General features: G+C 46.3%; 1 protein-coding gene across 11 annotated transcripts in view; it reads left to right on the forward strand.

Moving 5' to 3' along the window:
• Ttll5 (tubulin tyrosine ligase like 5) overlaps nt 1-10,089 on the forward strand; it is a 228,384-nt gene extending 218,295 nt beyond the window's left edge. For all 11 annotated transcript variants that reach the window (XM_021201541.2, XM_021201542.2, XM_029540627.1 and 8 more), the window contains one exon: nt 9,474-10,089. Coding sequence is in view for 3 of the 11 variants with exons in the window: in XM_021201542.2 (XP_021057201.1) it covers nt 9,474-9,496 (23 nt within the window). In the remaining 8 variants the exon portion in view is untranslated. The remainder of the gene's footprint in view (nt 1-9,473) is intronic.
• The last annotated feature ends 2,899 nt before the right edge of the window (nt 10,090-12,988 follow it).

Consider the following 12,988-nt stretch of genomic DNA (forward strand, 5'->3'; position numbering starts at 1 on the left):
GAGAGAGAGAGAGAGAGAGAGAGAGAGAGAGAGAGAGAGAGAGAGAGAGAGAGAAGAGAATTTCTGTGTAGTTTGTGGGAATCAGTTTTCTCCTTCCATCATATAGAATCCAAAGACGGAACTCAGGTCATCAGGGTTGGCTTTGACAAGCTCCTCTACCCTAAGCCATCTCGGGCCCCTGCTTCATTTTAGTTTGACTGTTAGTTTGTACACACACACACACACACACACACACACACACACACACACGCGTGTGTGTGTGTGTGTGCGTGTGTGTGTTTTAAATACCTCTTTCTTCCTTCCTCTTTTCCTTCTTTCCTTTCCTTTCCCTTGCTTCCTTTCTTTCCTAACCCCCCTGTCTGTCTTTCTTTCTTTCTTTCTTTCTTTCTTTCTTTCTTTCTTTCTTTCTTTCTTTCTTTCTTTCTTTCTTTCTTTCTTTCTTTCTTTTGAAAAGGCCTGAGGCCAAGGATAAGAACACTTGCTGTGAAAACAAGAGGACTTGAGTTTGAACCCTTAGTACTCACTGTAGATGCTCAGCCCAAAGAATGGCACTCATTAGAGGGTATGGCCCTGTTGGAGTAGGTGTGTCACTGTGGGTGTGGACTTTAAGACCTTCATTTTAGCTACCTGGAAGTCAGTTTTCCATTAGTAACTTTCAGATGAAGATGTAGAACTCTCAGCTCCTCCTGCACCATGCCTGTAAGCCAGCCCCAGTTAAATATTGTCCTTTATAAGACTTGCCTTGGTCAGGTGTCTGTTCGCAGCAGTAAAACCCTAACTAAGACACCAACATACAAACCAAGCATGTCCACACACGCCTGTAACTCCACCATCGGTAGGCAGAGACAGGAAGATGCCAGCCTAACCTTGGCACACATCGGTTCAATGAGAGATCTGCCTCAAAAAAAGTACAAATGAACAGTGTAGGGCACAATGCCCTCTTCTGACATCCACATTGGAACATACCTGCATACATACATGATACTTCCTACACATGCACCTCATGTACAAACAAGGAAAAGCATTGGAAGAAATGAAAGTCTAGTTACTTTAACAGCTTTTGGACTCAGATTGTTCATGAGTTCATATTGTTGAGTATGAGTTTAAAATATATTACACACAAAACTGTAAATTCATCCACACATTTTTAATTTTTAAATATTTTATTATGTCCTTGAGCATTTTGCCTTTGTGTATGTGTACCACACACATGCCTGGTGCCAGTAGAATTCAGAAGAGGACACTGATGGCGCCTCCCGCTGATGGCGAGTTCTTATACTGCCTATATCTGTCACTTTTCTCATTGCTGCAGTCCATTACCTGGCAGGAGCAGTGTAAAGGAACAAAGGTTTGTGTTGGCTTGTGGCTGAGAGGGTACAGTTCTGCATGCTGGGGAAGAGGGGGGGGCTCATGCAGGAAAGAGTGTGGCTTGGAACATCTCTGTGGGACAGAAGCAGGACCAGCTTATAAAATGCCACCCCACCCTTCACCTCAGCAATGCCCCACTTCCAAATGGTTCCAGAACCTCCCATAACAGAACCACCAGCTAGGGACCAAGGGTTCAAACACATGGGTGTGTGAGTGTGTTTCACATGCAGATCATCGCAGGTTCCTAAAGCTCAGGGTCTTGGGGTCCTCTGTCTCTATCCTCGAGACCTCATGCATTTCCTCCTCCTCCATTTCCTTCCCTTCTGTAAGCCTGGCTGTCCTCCCTAGTCTCTACTCTCTGGAGCTTTCTCTGTGTGGAAACATCATGGGGCTGTGTGGTGTGAGCAACTCCAGCCTGGGGACCAAAAAGAACAGGAGTTGTGTTCTTTCTACAGAAGGGGGCATCTCTCAGGGCAGCACTAAGGGCCTGGCTCACACGTCATAGCCACCTCCTGAAGCAGTTGCTGTGGTCAAGGGGATGTGTACTTGGGTCAAGTGGGCCACCTCACCACTGACCCAGGGAGGATAGAACTACTATTTCCGGTCTGGCCAGAAAAATCATCAGGGGAGGGGGATGGGACATCTCCCAAAGGGGTCAAAACCATAAGCAAATAAGGTCCATGGGACAGACAAAACAATGAAGTCCTCTGTGTGCCACTTCAGACTTTTTAAAGTCTATATTGCAAGTATAGGTTTTAAGCAAGATAATCCAAGCAGTAAGCACTTCCTGTTATGCCTGGAGACAAATAAATATGCCACTCTTCCTGTGTTCAGTACATAGTACAGTGGGGTCAAGCACATGGTTGTCAGGAGCTGGCACCACCATCCATGTGGAGGCTTTCCATCTTGCAGCACTGCCTCCCTGTACCTATCCAGTGAAGCCCTGTGCACTACACCGACCATTCTGCTTCCCGTCCCTGTGGGTTTTACTAACGAGAAGCCTCATAGAAGTGGCAGCATGCATTCTGTGACATTTGTGATGGGTATTTCAGTTAGCGTACTGTTCTTAAGGTTCATCTGGGCTGTAGTGTGCATCAGAGTCCTTCCTGTTGCAGGCTGACTGCTACTCCATCGTGTGAGCATGCCTGTTTGGCGTGGCTTGTTCATCCAGCAGTGAACACTGGAGTTGCTACCACCTTCTGGCTATTGTGTTTAGTGTTGTTGTGAGCGTAGCCATGCAATTATCTATTCAATCTCTATGTTTGTTTCTTTTGCATATACACACAGGAGTAGAATTAACTGGATATCATAATTCTTTTTTTTTTTTTTTTTTTTTTTTTCGGGGCAGGGTNTCTCTGTATAGCCCTGGCTGTCCTGGAACTTACTCTGTAGTTCCAGGCTGGCCTCAAACTTAGAAATCTGCCTGCCTCTGCCTCCCAAGTGCTGTGATTAAAGGCGTGCGCCACCACCACCCAGCTCATAATTCTATTTTTAAGGTTTTTGAGAACCATTAAGACTGGTGCTAGTGTCCACAGAGAGGATTCTATTTTGCATTCTGCCAGCTTCACCAATGCTCATCATCTTCTAGGGGCCCTATGTGCATACTACTGGATTTCCTGTGGCTTCTTTGTATGTGCACACAATGTATTTTGGTCATAGCCACTCCCTACTATGCTCTTATACCCCCTTGTGCCTCCACTTTTCCCTTATCAAATTGTGTCCCCTCTACTTTCATGTCCTTTTTTGAGGGGGACTCAAGGAGTTTAATAGGGGTTGCTTCCAGGAATGTGGGTAAGGGGTTGCTTCCAGGTACCCTTCTGATGACTGTGATGTCCCTTTGTCCCTTACCATGCTTCTGAAATCAGCTGTGATAATGAGCTATGGCATATGCCACTGGCAGCATCAATAAATGATGGGACCTGTAAATGATGGGACAGGCATAACCAGGAGCATCTTTTCCATCATCCTTACAGAGGTTAAAGCTATGGATGGATAAACTTTCAAGGAAAGAGTGTGAGGAAGAACAACACAGTGACCAGGGCTGAGAAGGAGCCCTGGGGGAGCCCAGCTGGTGGCCCCTATAGACACCTGAGTAATTTAGACTCCAGAAATGCATGATAAAGGAACTGTTGATCTAATATGCTGACACAGGTGCCATCTTTAAATTGTCTGGGGATAGATTTTTGTTTAGATTATTTCCTTGTGACTCAAGCTCCACAGAACCCTTTTGAATATTCGGAACAGTGTCATGTAGTAGCCGCTGACGTTTGTCAAGTTACTTCCACATTACAGAGGAAGAATGTAAGCACAGAGACTGTGGTTTTTCTGAGTTTGTGCATGCACATAGCAGCTGCTGGGGTGATGGCCTGGGGTCGCTGGAGGCCAGGTCTTCAGAGAAGCTCGGAACATGAGTTCTGCCCTTCTGATGCTTGGGAACTGAGCCTCCTTAGCACGTCCATCTCCCTCAGCTGCTTCTGGAATAGAATACACCTCTTCTCTCAGCTCCCTCTAAACTCTCTCATGAGAACAGTGGTTTGGCTTTTTTATTTTGTATTTTGGGTTGTTTGGTTGTCTTGTTGTTTGAGACAGAGACTGTGTAGTTAAGACACACCTGAAACTCACCATGTGTACCAGGCTGGTATAGAGTTCAGGGTGATCCTCCCATCTTAGCCTCCCAAGTCTTAGGATTACAGGAGTGGATCTCCATGCCCCAGTTCACAGAGACTTTTAAACTGTGAGTCATGACCTAGCAGCAGTGGGTCACGGAATCAATTAGTGGGTCACATTCAAGTTCTTGAGGACCAGTCAGTAGCATTTTAGTGGTTATTTGAATACAGTTGTGGTGTGACTCGGCCACCAACACAAAGCTGGAGCTTGTGTTTGCTTTCCAGGGAGAGCTGGCCTAGCAGGACTAGAACACTCAGGGTCACAACCATCAACTGCTCCCCAGCCCCAGTGGAGAAAATGGAATAGAAAGAGAAGATTGCCAGGGTCTGTTGAAGTCATAACACGTGTGTTCCACAACCATTTAAGACTTTTTTCTAACAGTACATTGTGGTCTTACTTTAAAGGCCACCTCAGTCTCTGTGTTTACTTCCGACCTTCGTCTGGCACTTGAAACCCCACTTTTCTGATCTTCGGGGACAGATCTGTACCCAGTACCCTCTGTGATTCAGTGGTGCTATGTCTGCAGCAGGAGGATGGGGCTGGAGTTTTACAGATGCAGTCACTGTTCTAGAGTAGACGAGAATCCCTGCTAATGGCAGTTGGTCTGTTCTTTTGAACTCAACTGCATAAACTCCATCTCAAAGCCCACTAAAGATTTACTACAGTGAGCTAAAAACATGTCAAATAGCATTAAATCCGAAGTTGAAAGAGTCATAAATAGCAAAACAAGATTATCGGCTTCCTTTTGAAATGTCTCAGTGGGTAAAGGCACTTGCCACCAAGCTCAGTTACCTGAGCTCAGGGCAGAAGGAAGGAGCTGGCCCCTCAGTCTGTCCCCTGACCTCCACATGACCGTGACATGAACATGCACAAACGTAGATGTGAAGAAATGTTTCGGTCAGATTGAAGGCTGGTTCTGCTTGTCTCTTGCGGTCACAGAATGGCTGTAAGAGAGTCAGAACTCTTTATAAACTAATTCTTCTTACAGTGATTGTTCTACATTTTTGTTATTGTTGTTGAGATACGGTTTCATTGTGCAACCCTGGCTAGCCTGAAACGCACCAGGATCCACCAGCCTCTGGCTCCCAAGTCCTGAAATTAAAGGCATGCACCACCACACCCAGCCACAGATCTAAATTTATATATATGGACAGAAATAATCAGATATTCTTAGGTAGACTGTGCTTCAAAACTGACACCACAGTCACATCACAAAATTAGACCCGAGAAGTTTAATTTAGATGAGCTATACAATTTTTAAATGTTCATAGAAGGGTAGATATTAAATATCCTCATGCTAAAAAAAAAAAAAAGGCTGCCCCATATGTACAATAGACTTCCCTCTGGCTATCACTGTCACACATGTAAAGTGGCCTTCCCTCTGGATATACTGTCTACGTGCAGGGACAGGAAGAAATGTTCCACCCAGCCACAGTGGAAATTTACCCAGAGACACATTTCTGTTTCATAATGTTAGTAGATTTACCTGGTTGTTCTATTAAGAAAAGGAACCGCAATAAGAAAACTATAATAAGAAAAACAGGTTAGTAAAGATCAAATATGTTTTCAAAAATGATGTGCATTTTTCCTAGAAAAAGAGTTAGCCTGGTGAAGTGGTGCACAGTGGTGTCAGTGGTGTAATACTGACAAGGGAATGTTAGAACAGAATCACAAGTTCAAGGCCAGCCTGGGCAAAAACTTCGTCTCAAGTAAAAAGGCTTATTGTATAAAAACAATAACAATAGTTCTTTAAAATAGCCTTATACTAAAAATTATTCACATGTTTGCAAGTAGAACATCTTGGAGCTCATGTTGGTGTTGACATCTATGGCTTAGACCAAGTGCCTGTTCATTGTTCATTCACAATTAAAAGAGTTCTGGGAGGGTTTGGAGTTAAAGCCAGCTCCCAGCCAGTGCTGGTCGTGGTAACCCATGCCCCACAACTTCCTTCCCATTACCCTGGGCTGAATTAGCTCTGATCAACTTCTCAAAGCTGTGTCACCCCGGGAAGGGTTTTGTGAAATGGATCTGATGTTCTTGTGTGCCTGTGTTGTTCATTCCTAAGGGCTGGAACAGTGCCCGGCAAGGTGAGGGGCAGAGTGTGGCCCTCGCCCCAGCTGTGCTTTTCTGCCAGTGTCACGCAGGCTATAAATAAGAGGATTAGTCCATTTCCCTTCCCATCAAACTGGAACGATGCCAGAGGACACTACCAGGCAGCTCCGACCAGTTGGAAAGGCTTAGAGGGACTGACCTAAAGATCTTTTCATTTATATGAATAAATACAAAACAAAATTAAAAACCCAATACCCCATAAAATGAGCATGGTGGTGTATGCCTATAATCCCATCATTTGGGAAGTACAGGCAGGGAGGTCAGAAATGTAAGGTCATCCTCAGCTTGGGCTGAGGACAAGTTCAGAGCCAGCATGGGATACTTAATACATTTTTTTTTTAGCTCGGCATGGTATACCAAGCCTTTAATCCTAGCACTTGGGATCAGAGGCAGGTAGATTCCTGTGAGCTGCAGCATAGGCAGGACTACATAATAGAAAAGTCCTGTTTTAAAAACAAACAACATTTTTCTTGCTTCAAACTTTATCAAACCTTGAGAGACTAAAAATAACAAAATTTGTCAGGTCGTGGTGGTACACACCTTTAATCCTACACTTGAGAGGCAAAGGCAGGTGGATCTCTAAGTTCAAGGCCAGCCAGATCTATAGAATGAGTTATAGGACAGCCAGGGCTACACAGAGAAACCCTGTCCCTGAAGACAAAGAAAAAAAAGAAAAAAGAAAAAAGTTAAAATTAAAAACTCATTCAATTTTAAGTTTCTGGCTGAGGTTTTGGCCTTGCCTCATGGCCCAGAAGTGACAGTCCTGTCTTTCCCGAGCACCTAAAGCCTGTGAGTTGCCTGAGCTCCTAGGAAATGGGTGTCCCGTGTCCCCCTTGAGACAGCTGCTGAGCTGGCCGTGGGAGCCCGAGTCTAGATGTATGGATGGGCACTTAGCACCCCAGCATCTGGCCGTTGCACAAACCTACTTTGCAGCATTAGTCGGAGGTTTCTTATACCTGCTATTAATTGTCTTCCATATTTCCCAACAGTAAGCCATCCACCAAGCAACTCCCGTGCAAATATTTAATTGACAGAAGTGCTCAGGATGGTGTGAGCATGTATAAGACATGGCCTCTGTACTTCCAAGAGTGTAGGGGGAGGTGCATGGTGGGTTGTACCAGAAGTCCCAGCAGTCCATGGGGGAGTCCAGACCTAGACCAGAAACAGAAGCACACAGGGTTGTTTTCCAGAGCTGCTGTCCAGGCTTTGTGCCTCCTGGAGGGCAAGAACCAGAGCCTGCTCCTGCCGAGGCAGTGCTGTCTGTCTGGAGAGACCGCATAGTATTCACTCACATGGCAAATCATGGGGGCAAGAAGAGTGCCCTTCTCTGTGGCCATAAACATGCAAATAGAGAAGCGAGCTTAAGAAAATCTGGGTTTATAGGTGCCTGCTTGCTGCAGTTCTCAATAATTTCCACAGGTGAAACTCTAAGAAATGTGATGTCATAGTTTAATAGAACAGTCCCATGAGCAAAAGTGGACGAAACAGCCAGTTCTGGATCTGCAGAGACTGATACTAAAGTCGCCACGTGATGCAAAATGAACGCTTGCATGGCCAGGGAAATTGGAGGGAATAAGAAATGAGTTATAAGCCATAGATAAGAACTGTGGCACACACACTTCCACATTCTATTTGAAAAGATGACTGAGGTGGGCTGGTTAAATGGCACATTAGACCCAGAGGTGTGTTTAGAGAAATTATCTGGAGTGCAGAACATGGGGTGAGGAGATGGAAGGCCAGCTGTGAGGGCCTAACAGATATGTAAGTGGGATTAAGGAAAGAAAAAGTAGAAAACGGATCATTTTGAGAAGATGATGATGCAAATGCTGGGCTTCAAGAGAAAGCAGAACTCTTGTCTCAAAAGGCTGAGAGCCAAGAAGGAAGTCACCTGACACTGACCTATGACCTTCACCATGAGCATCTGAACACACGCTCACACAGGAATACATACACACTTGAGAGGAGTGAACAGCCACATTCTACATGCCTTGGGAGTCAAGCAAACAAGAAGAAGATAATCGGGGGCTGGTGAGATGGCTCAGTGGGTAAGAGCACCCGACTGCTCTTCCGAAGGTCCGGAGTTCAAATCCCAGCAACCACATGATGGCTCATAACCATCCGTAACAAGATCTGACTCCCTCTTCTGGAGTGTCTGAAGACAGCTACAGTGTACTTACATATAATAAATAAATAAATCTTTAAAAAAAAAAAAAAGAAGAAGATAATCATAAAGACCTTCCTACCAATCTTTTCGTTCGTTCATTCATTCATTTTTTCAGTGCCAGGGATCGACCTCAAGTTTCCCACCACTCATCTCAGGCAGCTTACCACCATCTAGAGCCCAAGCTCTAGGGGAATCTGATGTCCCGTTTTAGAATAGGAGCTATCAGGACCCTTTAAGCAGATGCTGGGGCCAGGCTAGTTACCTAAGCAGCCAACTCCCACACGTGGAACTGCTGTGCGTCCGGGGGAGGCTGTACTTGTGCTCATACACCTCCCCCACAAACATAATCAGTAATTAATTTTTAAAAGACAACTATTTCTTAAACCTACTTTAAATTGTAAGCAGTTGAGGAAAGGATAGATTCAGAGCAGGGCAACTGGGCAAGGCCTGGGAGTATCCTGCTGGCTCCTTAGCTAGTACTTTCCCAAAGCTGGCAAGTGAGGAGCAGACACCAGGAGCATGAAGTGAGGGTGGGTCAGATCTCAAAGGCACATACGGGACTATTTTACCTCACAGTTTGAAAATGCTGACACTGACCCTGCACTCTGAAAAGGTGAACACTTTTGGCATCTTCAATTTCAATAAACAAGAAGAGGGAGTGTGAATGTTAAGCTGGTTTATTTTGGATGGAGGAGTCTAACTGTTGTCACCAATGCTGCCTTTGAATGTCTAGGCTGACGTGATCCTCCTGCCTCAGCTTCCTGTGTACCTGGAACTACCTAAGGGCATCACTGGGCATAATGAGGGGCTGCTGCTGCTCCTGGGCATGGCAGCTTTGTCTGTGGTTCCAGCTGCTCAGGAGACTGCAGCAGCCTGACTGCCTGAGCCTTGGAGGTCAGGGTCAGCCTGGGCAGTTTGGTAAGACCCAGTCTCTTTACAGAGTAGTCAAGTAAACAAGAGTAAATGGTTTTTAATCCCCAGCAAACGGAACCAAAGTCACCCAGAAAGCAGCAGCAACAGAACACAGATGTTTTAGGATGGGTTTGAGCAGAAGTTAAAATTAGTGTGTGCTCTGGGTGAGCTTCCTTTGTTAGGGACCCCTTGCTTGTTGTCAGGCAGAGAGTTGCCCTTCAGTCACTGACTGCTTGACGCTCTTTTCCAGACCCTGCTCACACTGACAGATGAACCAGAGACTCCAAGGGAAGAAGAACCTGCTGTGCGCTCCCGGGAGCTTGATGGAGGCTAAGCCTCTACAGTGCTGTGAGGGGTCCATAGTATTTTTTTGCTGCCTGAGTCCCCAAGGCCTTTAAGCAGAAGTGACAGTATATGCTTGCCATCAGCCAGCCCAGACTTTTACCAGGACAACAGGGAACAGACCCTGTGGGTTTGGATAAGACTTGGCAGTGGGGACTGTCGCCTGATACATGTCCCCGGCAGAACACCTTTCAGAGCGTGCCTTTCCCTGCCCTCCCCCTACCCTGCTAGGTCCCTCTGTCTCTTCTCCTGCTGCTCACAGATGGTATAAAAGAGGCTCTTTGGCTATTTGCATCTGGCTTTCGCTGCTTTTCCAGATTGAAATATTAAGTTTATTTTATTTTGTACAAGCTTCAGATCCCAACATCAACCACCAAACTTGATCTTCCCTTTCCCAAGAGTGTGGGGGGTGGGGAGCCAACAGCACCGGTTCCCCAGAGTGGGGAGGCAAGTAGGCGGCTGCCAAGGTCCAGGCGCCATTTGGAATTACTGACTTCTAAGATTAATAAAGTAATTCAACTTTTCTTTCTTTTTTTTTTTTCCTATTCACTAATTTTCCACCAGTCAATATCCTTTTCCAGGGCTCAAATGAACCAACTTTTCATCTTATTTGGTATTTCGTTGTTGGACAGTTTTTCAGTTTTCATTTTAGAATAGGAGCTATCAAAAAGCTTTAAGCAGATGCTGGGGCCAGGCTAGTTCCCAAAGCAACCAACTCCCACACGTGGAACTGCTGTGCATGCCCACTCCCTACTTGTCCTCCAGCAGACTTAGTCATTGTAGTCCTCAGGGTCGTGGGTGGTGTGAATTTGCCCAGTTCCCCCAGCCTCTCCATACAGTTCCTCTGGGCGAGTGCTGCACACTGCCGTCCATCCATCCATCCGTCCATCTCAGTAGGCCTTCCCTCCAGCGTCTGCTGGGAGCTTTCAAGACAGCTCCCTTAGACAGTGTTTAAATCCAAACAGAAAAATGACACCCTAGAAGGCAGTATGGTGGCCCATGCCTGTAATACCAGCATGAGGAAGGCAGGGAAATTGCCATGAGCTAGACACCAGGCTGGGCTATGCTATGTGGTTTCAGAACCAGCCTGGAAGACAGTTCCTGGGAATTTGAAGACGGGGGGGGGGGGGGGTGAAGACAGAAAGGGGACTTTGTTGTCTTTTTAGTGCATGGGTTGGATTGGGGCACAGTAGACAATGAGGACTCTCAAGAGCAGGAGGGAGTTCTCCCATGTAGTCCTGGGACCATCGTAACTGCCCACTGGTTTGAGTTGGATAGGAGACAGATTCTGATTCCTTGCATAGCCTCCTTCTGATTTATAGAGTTGGAGAAAAGGTTCTGGGAGTTCACACACAAATCTCAAAAAAAGGGGGGGGGTAGTGGGGGGAGGGAATAGAGACCATGAACTTAGGAAGAGAACTTTCAGAACGGCTATGTTGCTTGGACTAGCCCCCCACACCCAGTCAGAACAAATCCTCACACTCCATCCTTTCTGCTTCCAAAGGCCAAAGCCAGATTGCCTTGCCATACACAATGCTTCCAAGGCATTCTTTCTGACTCTAGGCTTGGCTGTAAACCAAATGGACCATCCTAGCCTTCCTCCTCCTATAGACATGTCGTGTCCAGTCTTACTGCTCACCTTACTGCTCACAAAACAAGTGTGTGCTTCTGAAGACATGGCTCGAGCACTTGTGAGCACCCATGGTAAGGGAAAGCCACACCAGACCTTCCCGTATGTTCCTACCTGCTCCTTGGCATGAGTCGTGTCTGTCATGAAAACATTTGAAATAGCCATGTGGTCATTGAGAAGCACATCTAAGCTGCCTTGGTTCAAACTTTGTAGCGGGACCCTAGAAGGCAGGCCAAAAGGGACAGAAATATTATTTCCCACATCCTTATTAATGCTAGAAAGGACCCGTGTCTGATGCAGTGCACTGTTTCCCCAAAGGTAATTTATGCAGGCAGCCTGGGCCCCACCCCAGTGGAAAGCACACCTCTAGGGCCGTGGCCTAAAATTAAATGTTATTTCTGCTTGTTTTAGATTTCTTGTGTGTGTGTGTGTGTGTGTGTGTGTGTGTGTGTGTGTGTGTGTGTGTGTATTGTCTGCATATAACTCTGTGTGACATGTCTGTGCCTGGTGCCCATGGAAGCCAGAAGAGGGGAGAGGACATCAGATTCTCTGGAGCATGAGCTACAGATGGGAGAGTGTCGGGAATCAAACCCTGGTCCCCAAGAAGAACAGCCAGCCCTGTGCTCTGAGCCATTTTTTAAACCCAGACAGTACATTTCTAGTGGACACAAGAACTAATCCTCACACCCACTTAAGTTTGAGGATAATGGTCACAATAGACTACAATACTTGGGCCAGGTGTGGTGGTAGATGGCAGCAGCTACCCCACAGCTGACATGCCAGCATGTTGCTCCCTCCACTACACATGCATGTGAATACACGTGCACACACACATATACCAGAGCACTTCCATGGCCAGGATTTTAATCCAGGGACATGGGCCACTGGATAAATTGGTTGGCCATGGACAGAGAACAGAGGCAGTCATGGTGACCAACCAAGCTCAAGAGTTCAGTCTTGAAGTAAGAACACACACATGAACACACTCACACAGAGGTGTGTGCACATAAACATCCCTCAACCTACAGACTTGAGCTTCAGTCAGACAGCAGTGCCTGTACCTCTGTGGACTTGCTGGAGGCTGATGGCTCCCGGAAGATGCTACCAAAGGTGAATGCTGAGCCACAGTGGAAATCCACATTGTCCTGGATCTCTTGCCTCTAGAGAGGTCCACCATCTGGCTCTGATAATAGAATTTTCCTCATTTGGGGCCATTTGCCACTGGTGGCTTCTTTATTACTCAATGTGATTTGGAGGCAGAGGTGAGATTTCCAAAATGGGTGGTGTGTAGCGTTTCAACTGAAACTTCAATGGCAAATGTCTACATGCAAGCCTGTGCACTTTACCGCTGTCCAGAGATTGGATAACTGTTCTGACTGTCTGTCTGTCTGTCTGTCTGACTCACTCTCTCTCTCTCTCTCTCTCTCTCTCTCTCTCTCTCTCTCTCTCTCTCTCTGTGTGTGTGTGTGTGTGTGTGTGTGTTTGTGTGCGCACCTCCCCATGAACACATACATGGAGGCCAGAGGTACCTCCTTCTCCCTCTTATTTCTTGAGACAGGATCTCTCATTGGCCCTGGAACTTGTGACTTGAGCTAGACTGGCCAGAGAGCCTCCACGATTCACCCGTCTCCTCCACTTCCCTGTCTCCAGGACTGGGATACTACATGGGCACTACTGTGCCTCAATTTCATATGGGTGCCAGGGAGCTAAACTCATAGACACTTAACCCACTAAATCATCTCTCCCCAGCCATAAGATCCGTATAAATGTTTATACAGCTAAGCCATTGCCTT

Source organism: Mus pahari, chromosome 7, assembly GCF_900095145.1.
Source record: "Mus pahari chromosome 7, PAHARI_EIJ_v1.1, whole genome shotgun sequence".
Classification (NCBI taxonomy): domain Eukaryota; kingdom Metazoa; phylum Chordata; class Mammalia; order Rodentia; family Muridae; genus Mus; species Mus pahari.